The sequence below is a fragment of the Oncorhynchus clarkii genome, chromosome 10, assembly GCF_045791955.1.
Source record: "Oncorhynchus clarkii lewisi isolate Uvic-CL-2024 chromosome 10, UVic_Ocla_1.0, whole genome shotgun sequence".
In the NCBI taxonomy this organism is placed as follows: domain Eukaryota; kingdom Metazoa; phylum Chordata; class Actinopteri; order Salmoniformes; family Salmonidae; genus Oncorhynchus; species Oncorhynchus clarkii.
Window position 1 is genome coordinate 36,180,971 of NC_092156.1, and position 27,499 is coordinate 36,208,469.

At 42.0% G+C, this 27,499-nt stretch overlaps 1 protein-coding gene across 1 annotated transcript; it reads right to left on the reverse strand.

Annotated features, from left to right (window-relative positions):
* Window positions 1-14,233: 14,233 nt before the first annotated feature.
* On the reverse strand, window positions 14,234-18,371 carry LOC139418387 (dicarboxylate carrier UCP2-like). The gene is given in 9 exon segments (XM_071167786.1): window positions 14,234-14,534; window positions 15,304-15,484; window positions 15,592-15,693; window positions 15,786-15,983; window positions 16,093-16,124; window positions 16,126-16,304; window positions 16,866-17,064; window positions 17,880-18,033; window positions 18,170-18,371. Coding segments are annotated over 7 exon segments (912 nt in total). The 5' UTR covers window positions 16,992-17,064; window positions 17,880-18,033; window positions 18,170-18,371; the 3' UTR covers window positions 14,234-14,440.
* Between the last annotated feature and the right edge of the window lie 9,128 nt (window positions 18,372-27,499).

Genomic DNA, 27,499 nt, shown 5'->3' on the forward strand with positions numbered 1-27,499 from the left:
GTATAGCCCACAAACATCTCCATCACTGTACGAGCCCGAGGGGGCGCAAGACCGGACAGGAAGATCACGTCAGTGACTCAACCCACTAAAGTCGAGTATAGCACAAAAAACCTGGCACAACCCGACACAACCCTCATAGGGACGGCATGGAAGAGCACTAGTAAGCCAGCACCCGTAATTGGGTCAGAGGCAGAGAATCCCATTGGAGTGAGGGGAGCCGGCCAGGCAGAGACAGCAAGGGCGGTTTGTCATTCCAGTGCCTTGCCATTCACCTTCGCACCCCTAGGCCAGACTACACTCAATCGTAGGACCTACTGAAGAGATGAGTCTTCAGTAAAGTACTGAGTAAAGTATAGTACCAAGTCTGCATCTCTCATGTGGATAGGTAGACCATTCCACAAAAATGTTGCTCTATAGGAGAAAGCCCTGCTTCCAGCTGTTTGCTTAGAAATTCTAGGTACAATAAGGATGTCTTGTGACCGTAGCGTACGTGTAGGTATGTACCACAGGACCAAATCAGAGAGATAGGTAGGAGCAAGTCCATGTCATGCTTTGTACGTTAGCAGTAAAACCTTGAAATCAGCCCTAGCCTTAACAGGAAGCCAGTGTAGAAAGGCCAGCACTGGAGTAATATGATCAAATGTTTGGGTTCTAGTCAAGATTCTAGCAGCCGTATTTAGCACTAACTGAAGTTTATTTAGTGCTTTATCTGGGTACCCTGAGAGTAGAGCATTACAGTAGTCTAATCTTATCATGCCGGCTCCGGTACATCTGTCACTTCCTCAGTTTCTTACCCGTGTCTGCATTAATGTTGTTTTGTTTCCCCTGTCCAGATGCTGTCCTTGTTTTATTTCATGTCCGTTATTTATTCAATATTTACTCCCTGTACTTGCTTCTCGTCTCCCAGTGTCTGTCCTCACAAATCTAGAAGTGACGAAAGCATGGATTAGCTTTTCTGATTATTTTTGTGTTAAAAACGTTTTTCTCCATTTCTGCAACGTTACAAAGATGAAAAAAAAGCTGCCCTTGAAATATTCTTGATATATTTGTCAAAAGAGAGATCAGGGTCCAGAGTAACGCTGAGGTCCTTCACAGTTATATTTGAGACGACTGTACAACCATCAAGATTAATTGTCAGATCAAACAGCAGATCTCTTTGTTTATTGGGACGTAGAACTAGCATATCTGTTTTGTCTGAGTTTAAATATACATTTTTTGTCTCCAGGAAGGCAGTGAGATGCTGCACAACAGCTTTTTCTGAAAATGTTGAGAGGAATGGGAGATTCGATATAGGCCAATAGTTTTTACATTTCTCGGGTCAAGATTTGGCCATTTATTATGTTCAACATAGGAGGGCCAAACACAGGTAGCTCTTTCAGTAGTTTAGTTGGAATAGGGTCCATTAGGCAGCTGTAAGGTTTGAAGTACCCACTGAAGTATTTTATGAGTAAATCTAGACTAGCCTACTAAGGGGTCTATTCAATCCACATTGCGCAAATATAGCTTTACAGCGTGATTGAAATTTAAAGGCACTGATCCTGCTCTGTGAAGACTGCATTCGCAGTAACTGCTGCATGATGTCAGTTCAATCGGAAATGACCTTTAACAGCATAAATCAAGCACTGTTATTTTTTTATTTAACCTGGTCAAAGCCGGACCAATTGTGCACCCCCCTATGGGCCTCCCAATCACGGCTGGTTGGGATACAGCCTGGAATCAAACTAGACTCTGTAGTGACCCCTCTAACACTGAGGTGCAGTGCCTTAGACCGCTGTGCCACTCGGGAGCCCAAAATAAAATCGATTTTGAGTTCATCACAGATTTGTGTGGGGGAGTTTGCCTTTCTGACATAGTTGCTCAACAATAAGTATGTCTCACACACACACAGAAAACAGTAGGAACAACCTGATGTTATTCTACCTCAATGTCTTATGGAGCTGTTTATTGCCCAGACAATTGACAATAGTGACATACCACTACTACAATGCATATCAATACTGAACCTTTGCATGCAGTCATTGTTTAAAATCTTATTTTATCCTGCAGAATTCTCACTCTGACTAGTAATAGGTTTTCATACAGAGAATGTATGACACGTAACTACCACTAAATGACCACAGGGTGGCACTCTCTGAACACAGAAATAATGGTTAGAAGCAACGCCCATCAGGAGCAGGGGGACTCTGTTCAAGAAGTGCACACTGAATTAGGAGCATGGTTAGGGAGTAACAGATTACATGTAATCCGTTACATGTAAGCGATTAGAAAAACGGTAACTGTAATCTGTTACATTACCAGCTAAAATATTATAATCAGATTAGAGATACTTTTGAAAAACTAGATGATTTCTTCGAGGATAACTTTTAAATTCAGAAAGTATGTGTGCGAAAAAAATCTTTGACACTTCTCTGTTTTCTCATTGACATTCAAATTAGCATTGAAAAACGCGAGTCTGACCACAAATCAGAGACCACTATGATGACACATCAAATGTGTTTGATGGATCGCGGGAAAAGAGCAGGAATGGGGTTTTGTAGGCTACAGTCCAAGCTATATTTTCCAATGGTGCGACTGCTGTCGGCATCAATAGATTATCCAACTTGAATAAAGGCTTGGAGGTAAGGATGACAGCAGTGTAGTCTACGGCGATATGGATATCATGTATTATTGATATCTACATAGCGCATTGATGTGAATCACACTGCTGGTCTCTCATTTAGCTATTTGCGCCTTACGGATTGTGGTTGTTGTGGATGGCTTTTCACAAATCTAAATGTGTATTTACAATCTACTGTAAAGATAGCCTGCAGAGTTCTGTCCTACTATCCAGGTTCGTACCCAAACAATTTGAACTTCTACTTTTAAAAATCCACCTCTCTAAAAACAAGTCTCTCACTGTTGCCACCTACTATAGACCACCCTCTGCCCCCAGCTGTGCTCTGGACACCATATGTGAACTGATTGCCCCCCATCTATCTTCAGAGCTCGTGCTGCTAGGTGACCTAAACTGGAACATGCTTAACACCCCAGCCATCCTACAATCTAAGCTTGATGCCCTCAATCTCACACAAATTATCAATGAACCTACCAGGTACCACCCCAAAGGCATAAACACGAGCACCCTCATAGATATCATCCTAACCAACTTGCCCTCTAAATACACCTCTGCTGTTTTCAACCAAGATCTCAGTGATTACTGCCTCATCGCCTGCATCCGTAGTGGGTCAGCGGTCAAATGACCTCCACTCATCACTGTCAAACGCTCCCTGAAACACTTCAGCGAGCAGGCCTTTCTAATCGACCTGGCCGGGGTATCCTGGAAGGATATTGACCTCATCCCGTCAGTAGAGGATGCCTGATTATTTACAAAACATGCCTTCCTCACCATCTTAAATAAGCATGCCCCATTCAAGAAATTTAGAACCAGGAACAGATACTCCCGTGATTGAGAGAAACATGGTCTACTGACAATTTCTCAAAATGTGGGTTTTATTCAGAATTGCAGAAAAGGGGCTGTCCCAGGATTCCTGACCCTAACTGGGCTCATGGGCGGTCCTCTGATTTAGTTAAACTCAAAAGGTAATTGGAGTTTCCTTCATTAAACAGTCCAAAATCACATTACACAATTTTACAAACAGTATCATACTCACTCATTCATCTTATACAACAATTAGAGGTAAACCTCATATCTGAGGCTATTATATAAACAGCATTACGGTAATGTGGTCACATCGTCTCCCATGAGCTTCCCCAAGTTGTAACAAACGGACCAGTTCGTAGCTGGATTCTTCACCGATCTTTTATACCTTCTACAGAACGTGAACGTTCTTCGGACCTAAAGTTCTGTGAGGTGGAAGAAATGAATTTGTTCTCTATGAAACTTCACTCTCTCCCTATAATTCCTCGGGAATTTACGACCTCTCTCTGACCACAGCAGTTTAGTTGAAGGAGGTGAGGGGGAGGCAGGGAGATGGGGCTTGCTGTACCCAAAGAGGGCAACATCATGACAATGTAATATCAACAAAGAAGTATATTTTCTGGGTGATTTAAATATTGACTGGCTATCATCAAGCTGCCCACACAGGAAACAACTTCAAACTGTAACCAGTGCCTGCAACCTGGATCAGGTTGTCAGTCAACCTACCAGGGTAGTAATACATGTATCACTAGCCACTTTATACTATACTATGCCACTTTGTTTACATACTCATCTCATTTGTACATACTGTACCCGATACCATCTACTGTATCTTGCCTATGCTGCTCTGTACCATCACTCATTCATATATCCTTATGTAACAAACAGCACAGGAATTAAATCATCAACATGTATAGATCACATCTTTACTAATGCGGCAGATATCTCAACAAAGCATCCTTCACTCATGCTGCCAAACATACCTCGTAAAACTGACCATCCTATCGATCCTCGACTTCGGTGATGTCATCTATAAAATAGCCCCCAACACTCTACTCAACAAACTGGATGCAGTCAATCACAGTGCCATCCGTTTTGTCACCAAAGCCCCATACACTACCCATCATTGCGACCTGTACGCTCTCGTTGGTTGGCCCTCGCTTCATACTCGTCACCAAACCCACTGACTACAGGGTATCTACAAGTCCTTGCTAGGTAAAGCCCCGCCTTATCTCAGCTCACTGGTCACCATAGCAGCACCCACTCGTAGCACACGCTCCAGCAGGTATATCTCACTGGTCACCCCAAAGCCAATTCCTCCGTTGGTCGTCTTTCCTTCCAGTTCTCTGCTGCCAATGACTGGAACTAACTGCAAAAATCTCTGAAGCTGGAGACTCATATCTCCCTCACTAGCTTTAAGCACCAGCTGTCAGAGCAGCTCAGATGACTGCACCTGTACATAGCCCATCTGTAAACAGCCCATCTATCTACCTACCTCATACCCATACAGTGTTTATTTATTTATCTTGCTCCTTTGCACCCCAGTATCTCTACTTGCACATTCATCTTCTGCACATCTACCATTCCAGTGTTTAATTGCTATATTGTAATTACTTTGCCACCATGGCCTATTTATTGCCTTAACTCCCTTATCTTACCTCATTTGCACTCACTGTATATAGACTTTTAGTTGTCTTTTGTTCTACTGTATTATTGACTATGTTTTGTTTATTCCATGTGTAACTGTGTTGTTGTATGTCGAATTGCTATGCTTTATCTTGGCCATGTTACAGTTGCAAATGAGAACTTGTTCTCAACTATCCTACCTGGTTAAATAAAGGTGAAATAAAATACATTTAAAAATGTTTTTGCTTTAAAGCAGTATCTAAATCCTTAGGATGTAGTGATCATAATATAATGGCCATATCTAGGAAAACCAAAGTTCCAAAGGCTGGGCTTAATATAATGTATAAGAGGTCATACAATAAGTTTTGTAGTGATTCATATGTTTAGGATGTAAAGAATATTTGCTGGTCTGTGGTGTGTAATGAGGAGCAACCAGACACTGCACTTGACGCATTTATGAAACTACTTATTCCTGTTACTAATAAGCACGCATCCATTAGGAAAATGACTGTGAAAACTGTTATATCCCCTTGGATTGATGAGGAATTTAAAAATTGTATGGTTGAGAGGGATGAGGCAAAAGGTATGGCAATTAAGTCCTGCAGCCCAACTGATTGGCAAACATAGTGCAAATTAAGAAATCATGTGACTAAACTAAACAAAAATAAAAATAAACTACACTATGAAACAAAGATAAAATATATAAAGAATGATAGTAAAAAGCTTTGAGGCACCTTAAATGATTTCTTTGGGAAAAAAGCCAATTCGGCTCCTTCATTCATTGAATCAGATCAGGCTCATTCATCACAAAGCCCACTGATATTGCAAACTACTTTAATGACTTTTTCATTGGCAAGCAAACTTAGGAATGACATGCCAGCAACAAATGCTGACACTACACATCCAAGTATATCGGACCAAATTATGGAAGACAAGAATTGTACTTTGAGTTCCGTAGTCAGTGTGGAAGAGGTGAAAAGATTATTGTTGTCTATCAACAATGACAAGCCGCCGGGGTCTGACAATCTGGAAGGAAAATTACTGAGGATAATAGCAGACGATATTGCCACTCCTATTTGCCACATCTTCAATTTAAGCCTACTAGAGAGCATGTGCCCTCAGACCTGGAGGGAGGCTAAAGTCATTCCGCTACCCAAGAATAGTAAAGCCCCCTTTACTCTTTCAAATAGCCGACCAATCAGCCTGTTACCAACCCTTAGTAAACTTCTGGAAAAAATAGTGTTTGACCAGATACAATGCTATTTCACGGCAAACAAATTGACAACAGACTTTCAGCACGCTTATAGGGAAGGACATTCAAGAAGCACAGCACTTACACAAATGACTGATGATTGGCTGACAGAAATGGATGATAAAATGATTGTGGGGACTGTCTTGTTAGACTTTATTGCAGATTTTGAGATTATCGATCATCGTCTGCTGCTGGAAAAACTTATGTGTTATGGCTTTACACCCCCTGCTATAATGTGAATAAAGAGTTACTTGTCTAACAGAACACAGAGGGTGTTCTTTAATGGAATCCTCTCAAATATAATCCAGTTAGATTCAGGAATTCCCCAGGGTAGCTGTTTAGGCCCCTTGCTTTTTAAAATATTTTTACTAACGACATGATACTAACTTTTAGTAAAGCCAGAGTGTCTATGTATGTGAATGACTCAACACTATACACGTCAGCTACTACAGCAACTGAAATAACTGCAACACTCAACAAAGAGCTTGCGTTAGTTTCAAAGTGGGTGTCAAGGAATAAAGTTATCCCTAAATATTTCTTAAACTAAAGCAATGTATTTGGAACAAAACACTCACTAAACCCTAAACCTCAACTAAATATTTTTATAAATAATGTGAAAGTTGAGCAAGTTGAGATGAATGAACTGCTTAGAGTAACCCTAGATTGTAAACTGTCATGGTCAAAACATATTGATGCAGTAGTAGCTAAGATGGGGAGAAGTCTGTCTATAGTAAAGTGGTGCTCTGCCTTCTTAACAACACTAACATCAAGGCCCTAGTTTTGTCGCACCTTGACTACAGATCAGTCGTGTGGTCAGGTGCCACAAAAAAATGACTTTTTGCAATGGCTCGGAACAGGGCAGCACGGCTGGCCCTTGGATGTACACAGATAATAAATCACCTTATGGAACAGCGGGGACTGTGATGCAACACAAACATTGGCACAGACACATGCATACACACACATGATAACATACGCACTATACATACACATGGATTTAGTACTGTAGATATTTGGTAGTGGGGGAGTTAAAATTGTATAAACCCTGCATTAATTTTGTTGGACCCCAGGAAGAGTAGCTGCTGCTTTGGCAGCAGCTAATGGGGATCCATAATAAATACAAATACAAAACAGCCACTCACTCACTCACAGAAACACATTTTCCTTATAGCAGGAAGTTCATTTAAATTCCAGTCAGGAAGTACACTGAATTTCAAACTATTTTTAATGTTATGAATGAGGAACATTTGGAATCGCATTCAGAATCTGGTTTGCTTTCTGAATTGACACCTAGTGGGGTGTTGCATCACATATTCCTGATACATTTATAGGCTTCCGACTATGCAATAATGTCAGTTACCCAGAAGATAAATTCTTAGTGAAGTTGTTTACATGACCTACTGATAGCCAGGATATTCTGGAATCCCAACTATATACTGTATCTCCCAGTATTACAACTGAAACAACACTAAGTGGATTCAGTATACCAAGCTAACTGCTGCTAACCCTAAGAGCTGCACAGCATGACTCCTCCACCTTCATCCTGAGTTGGGGCTGTCACAGTTTAATCACTGTCTATGTCCCAAATGGTATCCTATTTCCGATATAGTGCACTACTGTTGATCAGAGCCCTATATATGGGACCTGGTCAAAAGTAGTGCACTATAGATGGAATAGGGTGCTATTTGTGACACATGCACATGCAATTTTCTCAAGGCTGCTGGATTCAGTCCTACGGGTGTCAGTGTCAGAGGTGTCTGAAGGCTGAAGAAAATGTCTAACTTGTCTTTAAAAAAATATATATATATATTTCACCTTTATTTTGTTCCAGGTAAGCTAGTTGAGAAGAAGTTCTCATTTACAACTGCGACCTGGCCAAAATAAAGCAAAGCAATGCGACACAAACAACAACACAGAGTTACACATGGAATAAACAAGCATACTGACTGTGTCGTGTGTTTAGTGGGTATGAGCCAAGGAATAGTTGCTCATGGTCACGTGAAGGTGTAGCCCCACCTGCGACTTCAAAATCAGCATATGCCTTCAGCCCAAGAGTTATTATCCATGCATAGTCACTTTAATAACTTTACCTACATGTACATCTTACCTCAATTACCTCGACACCGGTGCCCCCCCACATTGACTCTGTACTGGTACCCCCTGTATATAGCCTCCACATTGGCTCTGTACCAGTACCCCCTGTATATAGCCTCCACATTGACTCTGTACCAGTACCCCCTGTATATAACCCCGCTATTGTTATTTACTGCTGATCTTTAATTATTATTATTATACATATATTTTTGGGGGGGTATTTTCTTAAAACTGCATTGTTGGCTAAGGGCTTGCAAGTAAGCATTTCACTGTAAGGTCTACTTGGTGTATTCGGGGCATGTGACAAATACAATTTGATTTGAAGAGGGAATTTCCTCTTGGTCTAATAGTAAATTAAGATGTTGCTTATTCCCGCGGTAGAACCGGGTTCATATCCCGTCTGTCGTGTTAGTGAATCCTACTGCTGGAGGGGCCAGAGAGTCAAATAGAGTTTTTTTTATTTGTTTGCGTGTGTGCGTAATTACAATGTCCGAAAGATGACATACACACAGACAAAGTTCAAAGTTATTTTGAAATCATCCAACAAATCTAAACCCCTGGAGATGCCTAAACTGCATTGGCACCTGGATTGGAACCTCTCTGTCCAGCTCTGTTTGAATACCAATCTGGAATAAGGGCCTAGTGACAATCCTAGGGGGACTCACCCGTATACCATAGGCAGCAGGCTTCGGGGCATTATTCATATCTATATTGATAGCGATAGTCACGGCTTCCATCAAGAACCTGATCCCAGAAGAGAACAGCATGGTTTGGAAGTTAAATGATGAGACAGAGTCATTGATGTGAGTAACCAGTCTTTGCACATTGCAATGCATCCTGGTATATCAAATACAACGGTAAAAACAATGCATCTGGGTATGTCAAGCACACTGGTAAAAACACTGGTGTTGCAGTAATTAACATTTACCAAAAGATGGGATCAACGTGCCATCTTACACCCATAACATCTTCCATTTTATAAAATAAGACAAGAACTGTCAATTCGCTAGCAAAACAAACCTACTAATAATATCCAACATGAACAGTTTAGTTTTTTTTTTTCAGGTATAAAATAAACAACATATTTTGATTCTCTTCACTTTTCCCATTTATAAATCTCTGTCTGTCAACAATCCATAATAGGAAACCTACAGATTAAGTATTTTAGGTGGCAGGGACAGAAGCCCGCAGCGTGAAAAGACGGGGCTTTTCTGTGAGGACTGCAGGATCATGCACAGGCGTGTCACCTGACTGTCTGAGGGGAGTATTGATGGGCGATGGAGCAGCCGCCATATGATCCCCTGGCTCTTCGCCCAGTACCTCAGGCCCCAGGTGGCATGCTGGGGTTCTGTCCTTTTGTTATGTGACCCCTATGACAATCAGGGTTCTGAGTAGGTGCTGGCTCAGCAACTCAAAGGTCAACCCTGTTACGGCGGTACAGTAATCCATTCATTTCGACAAAGTAGGAGCGTGGTGCAACTTTCTGCTTTCAACTTTCTGTCCGGTCCCCTGGTAGTGGCTTCATCCGCACCACTTCACCCACCCTGAGCTCAGTTAAGTCCTTAATGTGTATAAGAAAAGGGATACTGTTGAAGATGATCGTCAATGAAGCTGAAAAAACTCTGGTCATGAAATGTATTTCTTATTTTTTTAACATTGAAAAGGCTTATGACACTATGTGGAGAGCAGGCCTACTGATTAAGATGGAAAGACTTGGTATTGGTGGGAGATTTTATAACTGGGGCTTGGCCTTTTAATCTGCCTTTTTGAGTTAAAATAGGATCAATTTTATCTGATGCCCACAGAGTTGACAATGGTATTCCTCAAGGCATTACAATCAGTCCTATTTTGTTCAACATTATGATTATCAAAGTGTTTTTGAATGCAGGTAGGTGTATTGGGGCTTCCCTACATGCTGATGGAGGAGCTATTTGGAAGAGGGGAAAGAATGTCTCTCATGGGATCAAATCAATTCAACAAGCTATAGTGGATGTTGAAAGATGGTCGATTGACTGGGGTTTTAAATTGTTAGTGGCGAAGTCTTGTTGTATGTTCTTCTCGAAGAAGAAAGTTGCTGGTAATATACAGTTGTTTCTGTATGGACAGCCTATGGGGAGATTTTATAAGTACAACTATGTGGGTCTATGGTACAATGAGCGGTATACAGTACTAGTCAAAAGTTTGGACACACCTACTCATTCAAGGGGTTTTCTTAATTTTGTTTTACTATTTTCTACATTGTAGAATAATAGTGAAGACATCAAAACTATGAAATAACACATATGGAATCATGTATTAACCAAAAAGTGTTAAACAAATCAAAATTATTTTATATTTTACATTCTTCAAGGTAACCACCCTTTGCATTGATGAAAGCTTTGCATTTCAATTAACAGGTGTGCCTTGTTAAAAGTTAATTTGTGGAATTTCTTTCCTTTTTAATGTGTTTGAGCGATTCAGTTGTGTTGTGACAAGGTAGAGGTGGTATACAGAAGATAGCCCTATTTGGTAAAAGACCAAGTCCATATTAAGGCAAGAACAGCTCAAATAAGTAAAGAGAAACAACAGTCTATCATTACTTTAAGACATGAAGGTCAGTCAATCCAGAACATTTCAAGAACTTTGATTGTTTCTTTAAGTGTAGTCACAAAAACCATCAGGCGCTATGATGAAACTGGCTCTCATGAGGACAGCCACAGGAAATGAAGACCCAGAGTTACCTCTACTGTAGAGGATACGTTCATTAGAGTTACCAGCCTCAAAAACTGCAGCCCAAATAAATGCTTCACAGAGTTCAAGTAACAGACACATCTCAACACCAACTGTTCAGAGGAGATTGTGTGAATCAGGCCTTCATGGTCAAATTGCTGCAAATAAACCACTAAAGGACACTAATAAGAAAAAGAGACTTGCTTGGGCCAAGAAACATGAGTAATCGACATTCGACAGGTGGAAATCTGTCCTTTGGTCTGACGAGTCCAAATTTGAGATTTTTGGTTCCAACCGCAGTGTCTTTGTGAGATGCAGAGTAGGTGAACGGATGATCTCCACATGTGTGGTTCCCACCGTGAAGCATGGAGGAGGAGGTGTGATGGTGCTTTGCTGGTGACACTGATTTATTTAAAATTCAAGGCACACTTAACCAGCATGGCTACCACAGCATTCTGCAGTGATACACCATCCCATCATGTTTGTGCTTAGTGGGACTATCATTTGTTTTTCAACAGGACAATGACCCAAAATACACCTCCAGGCTGTGTAAGGGCTATTTGACCAAGGAGAGTGATGGAGTGCTGCGTCAGATGACCTGGCCTCCACAATCACCCAGCCCCAACCCAATTGAGATGGTTTGGGATGAGTTGGACCACAGTGATGGAAAAGCAGCCAACACGTGCTCAGCATGGGGAACTCCTTCAAGACTGTTGGAAAAGCATTCCAGGTGAAGCTGGTTAAAAGAATGCCAAGAGTGTGCAAAGCTCTCATCAAGGCAAACGGTGGTTACTTTGAAGAATCAAAATTATAAAATATATTTGGATTTGTTTAACACTTTTTTGGTTACTACAGGATTCCATATGAGTTCTCATAGTTTTGATGGCTTCACTATTATTCTACAATGTAGAAAATTGTAAAAATAAAGAAACCCCTTGAATGATTAGGTGTGTCCAAACTTTTGACTGGTACTGTACATGAAAAGACGTCATAAATGTTGAAACAAAGTGTAAGAATGTGATGAATCTTATGCTCTCGGTCTCTGGTTATGAATGGGGTGCTGACAGATAATCATTGATGGATACTTATAGAGCTCTGATCAGGACAACAATTGATTACGGGTGTATAGTTTATGGAACGGAGGGCAAGACTTGGCTTCAGAAGCTGGACAGAATCCTGCATATAACTTTAAGGATACGTATTGGGGCATTTAAATCAATATGAGATGTCTTCGGAATCACGGCATTAAAAAATTGTCATTAGCTTATTGAGTTAGGTTGAAAGGCTGTGAGGTTGAGCATCCCACTGCTACTGTTCTGGATGACTTTTGGGAATATACTAGTAGACAAGGCAGTGGTTTTGGTTGAACAGTTGGAAAGCTTGGTGATGAGTGGTTTGAGGGAGTTGGAGGTTGGCCCTTCTGTGGTGATAGGGGATGTTCCTCCATGGTTACTCCCAGATCCTGTTGTTGATCTGTCACAGAGAAAAATAAAGATTGGCCAGATGTCAGTGATATAGGGAAACTGGTTGACAATTACACTGGTAGAAGTTATGCTTTTTTTTTTACCGCTTTTCAGAGATGGATCAAAGGGCCCAGAGCGGGCACAGAGGAGCAGGTGTTTACATTCCCGATTTTGATGTGCCGTTGAAGTCACAAGTTTACAAACACCTTAAACAGTTTAAATGTACAGTATTTGGCTTTCAAAATTACTGACATTTAATCCTAGTAAAAATTCAGTCTTAGGTCAGTTAGGATCACCCCTTTATTTTAATGTGAAATGTCAGAATAGTAGAGTGATTTTATTTCAGCTTCTATTTCTTTCATCACATTCCCAGTGGGTCAGAAGTTTACATACACTCAATTAGTATTTGGTAGCATTGCCCTTAAATTGTTTAAGTTGGGTCAAACGTTTGGGGTGCCTTCCACAAGCTTCCCACAATAAGTTGGGTGAATTTTGGCCCATTCCTCCTGACAGAGCTAGTGTAACTGAGTCAGGTTTGTAGGCCTCCTTGCACACAAATGTTCTATGGGATGGAGGTCAGGGCTTTGATGGCCACTCCAATACCTTGACTTTGTCCTTAAGCCATTTTGCAACAAATTTGGAAGTATGCTTGGGGTTCACATCACCAACAAAATAACATGGTCCAAGCACACCAAGACAGTCATGAAGAGGGCACGACAAAACCTATTCCCCCTCAGGAGACTGAAAAGATTTGGCATGAGTCCTGTTTCTTTGATCTGGCTGTTTCCCCCATGCACCCAACAGTATTCCTGCAGATAGTGTTCATTAGAGGGGTTGGGTTAAATGTGGAAGACACATTTACCTACTGCGGTTGAAAATTAGCCGGCTGGCTAAAACCGGCACTTTCACTGAAACGGTGATTAATGTGCACTGTCCCTGTAAAAATAAAATAAACTCTACATTTCAGTTGACTTGGTATTCTCCTTTCCATTGTGCATCAGAAGCGTCATCCCCGGTTTGCAAGGCAACACGATGATCTGGTCTATATGGCCCAGATCTCTGGTGAAGGTGAGACTGCACTTGCCCCTCCTGGGTCAGACTTGTACCGAGTGCATGTTCCACTAAAACAGATTTCTCCCATATACTTCGGGGGGGGGGGGGTATCTGTCCGCTAGTCATTTGTTAAACAAATCTTAGATGATTTGACATTGAAGGTATTCCTCACTAATGGTGGTAAGGTTTCGCACGAAATTCCTCATTAGCAAAAGAAAGTGCCAGTAAAAGGTTAAGAACGCTGACAGTGCATGCCGTTCTGAGAAATGGAACATCCCGGTACATCAGATTTTCAATCACTTGTCATGAGACCAAGCTAAAAGTTTCATTTCCCCACCCAACCCAGCTCAAAATACAGCAAAGTGGTGTCTAGAGAAGCTATGCCTATCACAGGATCCTTCCCAGAGAGGAGACATCCAGTTTGATACTTTCCTCTGACAAGAAACACCTGATCAACCAAGCACTAGCTTTCTGAATTTACAGCCATAATATGAAGTCAGATTTTAAACCCGATTGGAAATCTCCTTCCTTTGACCCCACATTTAGAATTGTGTTCCTTGCCAGCAAGTATAGGTAAGATTCCTATGAATAAGTTATTTGCAAAAAAGACAAGTCATAATTAGGTATACATTTTATTGTCGAAAGTTAGAGCTTAAAAAGACAATATCTTCAGTTTCAGGAATACACTTCAGTGAAAGGTGAGTGAAAAGTGGTTTAAAATGGAAACAACAAGGGCCACAAAAGATAGTTAAAATGGAATAAAAGCAACACCGCATCACCATCCACTGCAGCCAATAGCCAGGTCTACAGAGGAGTGCCACAGTTCTAGCAGGCTGCCATCATGGCACGTTTCAGCTGCTCATATGTAACGAACATCACCACGTTCCACGAGCCCAGTCGGAGGAAAGAGGGCATGAACCTGTAGGGAGCAAATTGAGACAGCTCAGATCAAGGCAAATGCTTCAATAAACCAGAGGGGGAAAGAAACTATACCGAACAAAAATAAACATGCAACAATTAAGGAATTTACTGAGTTACAGTTCATATAAGGATATGGGTCAATTAAAATACATGAATTAGGCCATAATCTATGGATTTCACATGACTGGGCAGGTATGTAGCCATGTGTGGCCCTTGGAGGGCATAGGTCAACCCACTGGTGAGCCCCCCCCCACCCTGTGGCATTGTGACGAACTACACATTTTAAAGTGGCCTTTTATTGTCCCCAGCACAAGGTGTAACGATCACGCCGTTTAATCAGCTTCTTGATATGCCACAGGTGGATGGATTAAGCAAGCAAGCATTTCATTGTAATACTTGTTGTATTCAGTGCATGTGACAAATATAATTTGACTTGATTATCTTTCCAAAGGAGAAATGCTCACTAACAGGGATGTCAGCAAATGTGTGCACAATTTGAGAGAAACTAGCTTTGTGCATATGGAACATTGCTGGGATTTTTCCCCCAGCTCATAAAACCAACACTTAACATGTTGCGTTTATATTTTTGTTCAGTGTAATTACCAGGTTTAGACAATACTTTGACTAAAACAAAGCAAGCAGCAACAGCTATATTTAAAGTACTGATCAATAAGGTGTATGAGCCTTGTAAAACCAGCCATCTGGTACAACCCAGTCCAGGAGACTCCAGGCAACTAAAACACTTATGAATAAGACATATGGCTTACCCTTTGTAGAAGGCAAGAGGTCCCTCCTTGGTCACCATGGCATGAGCACAGTTGAGGGCGCTGCTGTACTGGCCGAGGGCAGAGTTCATATATCTCGTCTTCACCACATCCACAGGAGAGGCAATCACAGTGGTGCAGAATCCTGCACCGAATGCAGATGTGAAGTGGCAGGGGAGGTCATCTGTAGGCCAAATGAAAAGGGTTAAGGAGAGACATCACAATAACAGACAGAAGTTTAAGAGTTTAAGTATGTCATTTTACACAATTTATGGCAAGGCAATGGCTCACCAGTCAGGGATGTGTTTTTAAGAAGCGCGTCCTTGATGAGGTCATATGTAACCAGCTCAGTGCAGTTCACAATAGCATTGCGGGCAATGTTTGGGCCAGTACCTGCAAGGTGGGGATGGAAATGTTAGCAATACTGCTGACCAAAACATTGGACAAAAGGCACAAATTATCCATGTGATCAAGCAAACACCCACCTCTCCACAGACCACGCATGCCCTCTTCCTTGGCGATGGTCTTGTAGGCCTGCATGGTACCATGGTAACGTCGGTTTGGTCCAGAGGAACTAGCCTGTGCCTGGAAGCGGACTTTCACCACATCTGTGGGTTGGGCTAATGCGACTGCCATGGCTCCAGTTGTACAGCCCGCCAGCAGGCGACTGCCAATCCCTACATCTGGAGAGACAAAAAGGGCAGTTAGAACAGTGGGAGTTCCACTTTCAAGATAATGAGTATCACTTGAAAAGGGTCCATGTTCACAGTGTGCGATGTGTAGCCTACTCACGGTCTGAGCCTTTGGTGTAGAATGACTTGACAGTCATAGAGGCCGATACGGATGGAGGCAAAGCTCATCTGCCTCTGGAGCCCTGCCACCAGCCCGCTGTAGAGGCTCCTGGCCCCCTCTGTACGCACCATGGTGGTGATGGTACCAAACACACCCCGATACCTCACTGCTGTGCCATGACTAGCTGCTGCACCTTTCTCCTCTCCCTGGATCTGTGTGGAACATAAGGGACATGGAGAGACTAAACAGACACTGGGAGGGAGCATAGGAATGACACTGGAAAACGGGACAGGAGAGTCCAGGCAGTGTCCATGACGCTACATCCAGGGCCTGCAGATTCCAAGGGCTTTACCATCACCTCCTGGGCCGCTTAGTTGTGGAAGGAAGTTGGGAGGGACAAAATTGAAGGAAATAGAAGGTGCAAGTCAGTTTTAATGTTGAGAAGAAGAAAGTCAATACAATTAACCAAAAATGAAAGGGGCCATTTTTGGGTCAGTGACAAATTAGGTGTCATCTTGAAGACCAAACCAGTTTCAGAATTTAGACCCATGGACAGTAAAAAGATTGATGCAGCAGTAATGTCAAGTATCCCTTTTAGTATGACAGCTCACCACATTTGACCAGTCAAATGAGCCCTTTCACATGCGATTTCATATGAGAAACAATGACCATTTCCAACCATCCTGGGTCCCCATCTGCTGAACAAAACCAGGTGGGAAATACAGGACACCACCAGTTCATTTCAACAAAGAACACATGATCCATAGGTTTACCTGTAGCCGGACTTTGGCTGTGTCCAGGGGAAAGGTGAATAGGTCAGCAATGCAGGCCGCTGTTCCAGCACCGATAAACTTCACAGCAGCGGTTGGGGGCACATCAGCAGGTCTGAAGCCAACCATTTTATCCAGATAAATGGAATGTGAAAATTTAAGAAGACTGATGAGGTGAAGACAAAGGGAACTCTACCCAATTCTGAAAAGGGAGAAGGCCAACACATGTGTATTAACAATTGTACAAATATATGGCAATATTCATAATTTCACTGACATATTTCCATGTCACAATTGATTGTTGGCACAACAACTCAGATTAGACTATGGTAGCCAGGGCCAGCTCTAGCCTTTTGGTGACAATAAGTGAATTTTAAAGTTAATGTCCAGCAGTTCTACACATCTTCCCATGGGGCAGAGATATGTTTGTAGTTTTAAAACTATATTTCCTGCAATTGAACACATTTGTCATTTAGCAGATGCCCCAAGTGACCACTTACACCTGGAACCAGTCAAATTCGTGCAGGCATGGACGTAGCCTACTGTCCCCAAGGGGTCCAAGCAAGTGGAAAATGGAGGGGCTTAGTTCACTGTAGGCAAGCAGTTGTTTCAGACATCACTTACTGGCCTACTCAATTTGCAAAACTGCCATGAGACATCCCCATTGGCGGAGCTGCCTGTTGCCATGTCAGTAGCGCTCTACTAAGCAAATGACTCGAGACAACAAAGGAGGCGCTGTACCTCGTTTACACGATACTGAATCAGATAGTGAGTATTCAGGAAACACTGCCTGTAGCGATGCGATGTAGTGATCGTGAAACCAAACGCATGAACGCCACAAATTCAAAATAACAGACAAGCCTATATTAATGTTTAGTTATAAGTATATTCATGTTGAAGACATTGGAACTTAATATTTACTTTATAAAATTAAGCTATGCATTATTATACCTAGATCAGGCGAAAGCTTTATCCAACTTTTACATTTTATTTTATAAACCATGTGGCCTACTTTACCTTTACGCAAGTGACCCAGGATGGTGACGGCAGAGATCAGGATTCTCTAAAGGAGTCCCTCTGGTCAAAATTACTTTCAATTATGATTTGGTTGCCTTGTTCTTCCATAGAAAAACGTTCAAAAACGATGTATCCAAAAAACATACTACAAATTCTGAAAAACAAGACAAAACCGGTTTAGTTCAAATCTGTAGCCTACACCAACAAGGATACAAGAAAATAAACACGCTATCAAAGCATAACCAGTAACATCAACTATAGACAGGGCTATAACAATATTAAAAGTTTACCGTGTATAAAATAACGAAAAGTTAAATCAGGAAAAAACGATGTCAAATCCTTTGGGTTGATGCCTCTGTGATAACACGTACGATGAAACCTCGAGACGAGTTGGCAGAAAGCGGTGAGAAAAAAAAACTGCAGCTTTTTTTTATACCACCATTAAACCTGTTACGTCACGAGAAGGCAACCGCGTCTGTTCTCAGCTGGTTGGCGGATTCGAGCTGAACTGGCACTGCCCTGGGGTGTATTCACTAGGACCAAACGGAAGCACGAAACGGGGAGGGATCTACCTGAATTTGTCCAATAAAAAAATATTGTTTTTGTTGCTAAACGTTTTCCGTTTGAAGTAAACACTTTCCATGCACAATTTGGACTAATGGACGAGTTCGTCTTGCATTACCTGGTGCCCCGGTAGGGTGGAGTTTTCACTTTCGGACCAATGGAATGGTCTAAAATTACCACACTACACCTCGTCCGGGCACTGGGTGATGTAGAACCAACTCGCCCATCGATAACACCAGCTGTTCTCAAATTCACATAGCTGCTTGTGATTGGCTCATTCAATTTTTTTAAAAGTAATGTAGAATAGTCTGTACACAAATAGACAATGATAACATATACTAGGGGGTACAACAAATTACAGATTATACAAAGACCTTAAAAGAAACACACATATTGATTGTTTTAACAGCTTTCTTATTAGAAGAATGTTGAATGGCCTTAATGTACTGCTCGAATTCCTTATAGAAAACACGGAAGAGTGTTTTTTTATTAGTGAATTTACATTTATGAATATGAAATATTGCCATTGGCACAATTAGATTTATGAGGTAAATTCATTCAATTGCCTTCCACACATCTACCAACAATACATTCCATGGTGGGTTAATTGCATAATATTGAATTAAATATTAAATTGATTAATATAAACCAGCAACAAACAGTGTGATGTGCAGGTTCATATAGGTTGTGCAGGTTAATTTAGGCTGTGCAGGTTTATATAGGCTGTGCAGGTTCATATAGGCTGTGCAGGTTCATTTAGGCTGTGCAGGTTCATTTAGGCTGTGCAGGTTTATATAGACTGTGCAGGTTCATATAGGCTGTGCAGGTTCATATAGGCTGTGCAGGTTCATATAGGCTGTGCAGGTTCATATAGGCTGTGCAGGTTCTGCCTGTTTGGGCGGTGCTCGGCGGTCGTCGTCACCGTCCTACTAGCCGCTACCGATCCCTTTTTCGTTTGTCTGTTGGTTTTGTCTTATTAGTTTCACATGTGTGTATTTTGGTTTAATTAGCTTCCCTATATGTAGTAGTTTGACCCGCCCTTGTTTTGTGAGGGATTGTCTTTTGTTACGTGTGTACATATTAGGGCATAGTGTATTTTATTTTCTATACTGGACACCCTGTGGTTTTGGGTTGTCTGGTATAGTGTCCTGCGCCCTGTATTGTATTGGGCTTATCAGTTTGGTGTGCAATAGTAAAGCACTTTACTCCGTTACTCTCTCTATGCGTCTGATTACTGCACACACACCTAGTCCCGCGTGACAGATACCAGATGACTCACCGCTATAATCCTATTCCGACCTCCTGAATTAATCATATTCTTTGCTTCTTAGCTCAAGTCAGTCATGTATCTACTTTTCAAGACATTTGACTCACATTGATATGAGATTTTGCCAAATGCTCTTACTTATGCTAAAGATATTGAGTACAGCACAAAGGCTGCAACATAACCTTGTCCCCAGGCTCAATTGTCAGCACAGAGAGGGAGCCAGCTGGTGGACAAGATTAGGATCCAGTTATTTTAGCGCCTTGCGACAGACAAGCATCCTGTCTAGGGGGTGTACTTGTACATCTGAGGCGGTCTCTTTTTTAACAACTAGCTGACCAGGTGAAATAAGTTAAGGTGTGGAAGTAGGCCTATACTGTTTACATCTGGTGATGCTGAGTCATGATGAGGATATACCAGCAGATCCTACACCACTTTAGAATAATTAAATCCACATGTGAAACATCCAAGTAGAGGTCTATGCCACGAGCTCCAAGGCTGTTGTGTAAGACCCGGGACGGTAGACTCCCCTGCAGATGGAAACCCTTTTCTCTCCCCTCCGTATGTGCCCCTTCTTAAAATCATGTGTATGTTGTGTCAAAGGATTAGAACCAACAGAGAGGTGGAATTATTTTGTTATTGTGATAAAAGGTACAGGGGAAACTGGCAAAAAAAACTCATAAGAGCTCCCAAATGATTCCAGTAAGTGTGTTTTTTTCTTCCAGTAAGTGTGTTTAACGAGACACTTCAATGTTCCAAGACAGAGGAGGGTGAAAGGTCTTCTGTCTGGAGCAGTGTTGTAGTACTGGAGTCTGGTCTCTAGACCACATATTGAGTGTCTAGGTCTTGTCTCGGTGTCAGATATTGGAGCCAAGACCAGCTGAGTAAAAAAAATCATAATTATCAGCTTCCATTCAGTCAGCGCAATAAACCGATTCGCCAGGGAAATACACTGCTCAAAAAAATAAAGGGAACATTAAAATAACACATCCTAGATCTGAATGAATGAAATATTCTTATTAAATACTTTTTTCTTTACATAGTTGAATGTGCTGACAACAAAATCACACAAATTATTAATGGAAATCAAATTTATCAACCCATGGAGGTATGGATTTGGAGTCACACTCAAAATGAAAGTGGAAAACCACACTACAGGCTGATCCAACTTTGATGTAATGTCCTTAAAACAAGTCAAAATGAGGCTCAGTAGTGTGTGTGGCATCCACGTGCCTGTATGACCTCCCTACAATGCCTGGGCATGCTCCTGATGAGGTGGCGGATGGTCTCCTGAGGGATCTCCTCCCAGACCTGGACTAAAGCATCCGCCAACTCCTGGACAGTCTGTGGTGCAACGTGGCGTTGGTGGATGGAGCGAGACATGATGTCCCAGATGTGCTCAATTGGATTCAGGTCTGGGGAACGGGCGGGCCAGTCCATAGCATCAATGCCTTCCTCTTGCAGGAACTGCTGACACACTCCAGCCACATGAGGTCTAGCATTGTCTTGCATTAGGAGAAACCCAGGGCCAACCACACCAGCATATGGTCTCACAAGGGGTCTGAGGATCTCATCTCGGTACCTAATGGCAGTCAGGCTACCCCTGGCGAGCACATGGAGGGCTGTGCGGCCCCCCAAAGAAATACCACCCCACACCATGACTGACCCCCCGCCAAACCAGTCATGCTGGATTGGATGTTGCAGGCCGCAGAACGTTCTCGACGGCGTCTCCAGACTCTGTCACGTCTGTCACATGTACTCAGTGTGAACCTGTTTTCATCTGTGAAGAGCACGGGACCTCATACCACCCTCATCGAGTCTGTTTCTGACCGTTTGAGCAGACACATGCACATTTGTGGCCTGCTGGAGGTCATTTTGCAGGGCTCTGGCAGTGCTCCTCCTGCTCCTCCTTGCACAAAGGCGGAGGTAGCGGTCCTGCTGCTGGGTTGTTGCCCTCCTACGGCCTCCTCCACGTCTCATGATGTACTGGCCTGTCTCCTGTTAGCGCCTCCATGCTCTGGACACTACGCTGACAGACACAGCAAACCTTCTTGCCACAGCTCGCATTGATGTGCCATCCTGGATGAGCTGCACTACCTGAGCCACTTGTGTGGGTTGTAGACTCCGTCTCATGCTACCACTAGAGTGAAAGCACCGCCAGCATTCAAAAGTGACCAAAACATCAGCCAGGAAGCATAGGAACTGAGAAGTGGTCTGTGGTCACCACCTGCAGAACCACTCCTTTATTGGGGGTGTCTTGCTAATTGGCTATAATTTCCACCAGTTGTCTATTCCATTTGCACAACAGCATATTACATGTATTGTCAATCAGTGTTGCTTCCTAAGTGGACAGTTTGATTTCACAGAAGTGCGATTGACTTGGAGTTACATTGTGTTGTTTAAGTGTTCCCTTTATTTTTTTGAGCAGTGTATATACACTCCTTTCTTGAAACAGTAAGACTATATCTTAACAGCTTAACAGTCTGGCAGCGAAACAGTTCATTCAGCCTCATTTACTGCCTTTTAAAAAAAACATACAGTTGAAGTCCATACACTTAGGTTGGAGTCATTAAAACTTGTTTTTCAACCACTCCACACATTTCTTGTTAACAAACTATAGTTTTGGCAAGCCGGTTAGGACATCTACTTTGTGCATGACACAAGCCATTTTTCCAACAATTGTTTACAGGCAGATTATTTCACTTATAATTCACTGTATCACAATTCCAGTGGGTCAGAAGATTACATACACTAAATTGACTGTGCCTTTAAACAGCTTGGAATAATCCAGAAAATGATGTCATGGCTTTAGAAGCTTCTGATAGGCTAATTGACATCATTTGAGTCAATTGCAGGTGTACCTGTGGGTGCAGTTCAAGGCCAACCTTCAAACCCAGTACCTCTTTGCTTGACATCATGGGAAAATCAAAAGAAATCAGACCAGACCTCAGAATTTTTTTTTGTAGACCTCCACAAGTCTGGTTCATCCTTGGGAGCAATTTCCAAACGCCTGAAGGTATCACGTTCATCTGTACAAACAATAGTGCGCAAGTATAAACACCATGGGACCATGCAGCCGTCATGCCGCTCAGGAAGGAGACGAGTTTTGTCTCCTAGAGATGAACGTTCCTTGGTGTGAAAAGTGCAAATAAAATACAATTTTATTGGTCACCTACACATGGTTACCAGATGTTAATGCGAGTGTAGCGAAATGTTTGTGCTTCTAGTTCCGACAGTGCAGTAATATCTAACAAGTAATCTAACAATTTCACAACAATTACCTTTTACACACAAGTGTAAAGGGATGAAAAAGAATATGTACATGTAAATATATGGATGAGTGATGGTGTGCGGCATAGGCAAGATGCAGTAGATGGTATAGAGTACAGTATATACATATGAGATGGGTAATGTAGGGTATGTAAACATAATATTAAGGGGCAATGTTTAAAGTGACTTGATATATTTATTACATCCAATTATTAATTATTAAAGTGGCTAGAGATTTGAGTCTGTATGTTGGCAGCAGCCACTCAATGTTAGTGATGGCTGTTTAACAGTCTGATGGCCTTGAGATAGAAGCTGTTTTACAGTCTCTCGGTCCCAGCTTTGATGCACCTGTACTGACCTCGCCTTCTGGATGATAGCGGGGTGAACATGCAGTGGCTCGGGTGGTTGTTGTCCTTGATGATCTTTTTGGCCTTCCTGTGACATCGGGTGCTGTAGCTGTCCTGGAGGGCAGGTAGTTTGCCCCCGGTGATGCGTTGTGCAGACCGCACTACCCTCTGGAGAGCCTTACGGTTGTGGGCGGAGCAGGTGCCATACCAGGCGGTGATACAGCCCTACAGGATGCTCTCGATTGTGCATCTGTAAAATTTTGTGAGTGTTTTCGGTGACAAGCCACATTTCTTCAGCCTCCTGTGGTTGAAGAGGCGCTGTTGCGCCTTGTTCACCACGCTGTCCGTGTGGGTGGACCATTTCAGTTTGTCCGTGATGTGTACACAGAGGAACTTAACACTTTCCACCTTCTCCACTACTGTCCTGTCGATGTGGATAGGGGGGTTCTCCCTCTGCTGTTTCCTGAAGTCCATGATCATCTCCTTTGTTTTATTGACAGTGAGTGTGAGGTTATTTTCCTGACACCACACTCTGAGGGCCCTCACCTCCTCCCTGTAGGCCGTCTCGTTGTTGTTGGTAATCAAGCCCACCACTGTAGTGTCGTCTGCAAACTTGATGATTGAGTTGGAGGTGTGCATGGCCACGCAGTCTTGGGTGAACAGGAAGTACAGGAGAGGACTCCCAGAACAACAGAAAAGGACCTTGTAAAGATGCTGGAGGAAACAGGTACACAAGTATCTATATCCACAGGAAAACGAGTCCTATATCAACATAAACTGAAAAGCGGCTCAGCAAGGAAGAAGCCACTGCTCCAAAACCGGCATAAAAAAGCTAGACTATGGTTTGCAACTGCACATGGGGACAAAGATCATACTTTTTGGAGAAATATCCTCTGGTCTGATGAAACAAAAATCGAACTGTTTGGCCATAATGGCCATCGTTATGTTTGGAGGAAAAAGGGGGAGGCTTGCAAGCCGAGGAACACCATCCCAACCGTGAAGTACGGGAGTGGCAGCATCATGTTGTGGGGGTGCTTTGCTGCAGGAGGGACTGGTGCACTTCACAAAATAGATGGCGTCATGACAAAGGAAAATTATGTGGATATATTGAAGCAACATCTCAAGACATCAGTCAGGAAGTCAAATGGGTCTTCCAAATGGACAATGACCACAAGCATGCTTCCAAATATGTGGCAAAATGGCTTAAGGACAACAAAGTCAAGGTATTGGAGTGGCCATCAATCCTATAGAAAATTTGTAGGCAGAACTGAAAATGCATGTGCTAGCAAGGCGGCCTACAAACCTGACTCAGTTACACCAGCTTTGTCAGGAGGAATGGGCCAAATTCTCTTATTGTGGGAAGCTTGTGGAAGGCTACCCGAAACGTTTGACCCGAGTTAAACAATTTCACATTCTTAAAATTAAGTGGTGATCCTAACTGACCTAAGACAGGGAATTCTTACTAGGATTAAATGTCAGGAATTGTGAATGAGTCTAAATGTATTTGGCTAAGGTGTATGTGAACTTCCCGAAATCAACTGTAGCTGATATGGCTGACTTGCTTAAACAAATGTGGTTACTACTGACTCCTTGTGGATTTGGGCAAGTCGATAAGAACCACATTCTCCTTCAATATTAACAAACTCCAAAATGAGTTTGGACTTTTGAACCACATACAAACATTATTACATTTGTTTTCACAATTCATAATGTTTATTCTTATATTATTAACACTTAGCTCTAAGTGCAAGCAAACGAGCTACGACGAGGTAGGACTATTCCTTCAGCACTTTCAAAATGGACACCGACAGAAATTCAGATAGATGTTAGTTCAGATATATTCAGCAAGATGTTGCGGCCTTAACTTTACTCTTCTTTAAGTCACCACACAGAGAGAAAGAGACGGTTAGTCTACCATTTTAATTATTTTATTAGGCATATGTGGTCTAAAAGGGAAGGAAAATACAATCATGAGGGTCCACTTTTATAGACAATATACTGACACACAACCTTCGCAATATGGAATTACTGGCAAACATGGTTACAGACCTAACAACATTATGTAGTATCTTCTCCTGCTCAAGAAAAGCACATGAGCTAATTATAATACACAAAGTAAGCAAAATAATGAAATCATTCCAACATTGCCTAAATGATGAATAAGATACCAATGAGCTAGACTTATATAAGCAATAGGGCTATAACAATTGAGATGTACACACTATGGCATAAGGGATTGATGAGTGATAAAGAGGCAATCCGTAATTTCGATTAAGACATTAATGAGTGAGCTAAGATGGATGTTGTCAAAAAACTATTTGTTCAGCACTTTTGAAAGATACAGTAACATAATTCAGAACATGGGCTGTTCTTACAGGATTCTCCCTGTACACCAAGTCAGAAGCATAGGATAAATAAAGGGGGCATTTAAGCAGACAATGAAAGCTCTTACAATATTCAGTAATAACATTTCTCTAAAACATGCTATAGGCTACATGTGCACCACCAAGTCAGAACAGTAGGTTAAGTTCTGAGGGGGAAAGGGACAGAATTATTAGGGTGAGGCACATGGGCTACTAACAGCTTACTACACAACATACACTTAGTATTACTTTCTTAGCTACAGTATTCATAACTCCCTGGCATATTACATAATTTATGCAGCAGCATACAAGACCTTTTTGGACTCACCATTGTTGTGCTTTGCTCACTTGAACAGGAAGGTGGCACGGTAGTCTTTCTAATGGGCAAATGTTGTCAAACTTTGTCATCAAAGTCTGGCATTCTCTGGATTTATGGTGCTTTCAAGACAACTGGGAACTCTGAAAAAGTTTAAATCATGGCGTAAGTGATCTTCAGGTCAGAGCTCTAGAAAGAGGCCAGAGTTCCCTACTTGGAATTCCGAGTTGGATGACCGTTCAAAATGTATTTTCCCAGTCGGAGCTCATTTGTTTCAGAGTTCCCAGTTGTCTTGAACTCACTGAAGTCTGAGATTTCCCAGTTCCAAGTTTCCAATTGTTTTGAACAGGGAATAAGTCATGCTGTATTGACAGCATGCCCAATGTATTCAACCTTTTCTGACCCATGGTGTTGTGTGTTTATCATTTAAAGATTGGAAAAGAGAACCTGTCAGAAAGATGTTTTAAATCCTTAAACCCAGACTTGGACCACACACACTCTCCACAGAATGGCAGGCAGGGAAGAAAAATGGTGATTGCTTTGCAACACTTTCAGTTAGCCACTGATTCCTTCCAAACCACTCATTGTTGAATTTGTGATTTCTGAATTTTGTATTATGTTTATGTCCAATAGCCGATGAGCACCAATACGTTTTATCTATAATTTATCTTAATATGACAAGGTTGAAAAGGATTTGCCAGTAGATCGTCAACATGATTAATGACGATGACTGCTTGTCTAGCTTGCTAGCTAAGATTATGAAAGTATGATGTTGACATGATCAGTCCAATCAAAGCTATGGTAGATATAACGTGCTTTGACATCATTTTATCTGTTGCCAATGACCTTGAGCCTTTTTAGATGGGCAATTCTAATGTAAATCTATGGTAGCACCCAAGGGGGATTGAACTGTCTAGCTCTCCCTGTAGATACTGCGGTGACGTAGTGTCCCCATGAGTGAACACTGACAGAACACTGAGCCAATCATGGCGCAACTAGAGAAGATTACCAACGCCTACGCTCTGTATTTTCTGCTGGATGCCCCTCCACCACAGAAAGCACTGAGCTAGACTGAAACACCTGCATGTTGGAGCTTCCTTACTCAAGAAAGCAAGAAAGAAACCCTGTTTGTGTGCAGCTTTATTCACTCAATAAATGTGTTTTTACATTGTTTGCAAACTGATATGTGACACGAATGAATGCCAAAATAACATGCAAAACAGGCAACGCATTAATTAATTAATTAGTGTTTTTAGCTAGCCCCACCTGCGCTGAATGATGGGTCGCCACTGTAAACCGTATACCCACTTTTCATTCAGTGAGCATTGCATATACTCACTTCTAAATCCTTACTAATGCATATCAAAGTAGTGTAGTGGAGGTATACGATTTATCAATTATGTGGTACAATAGAGAAATCATGCACAAAGTAGTCTACACATTCGCAAACGTAAAATATATTCACATGCGAGCTGCACACAATCTAGTTTAGTGGA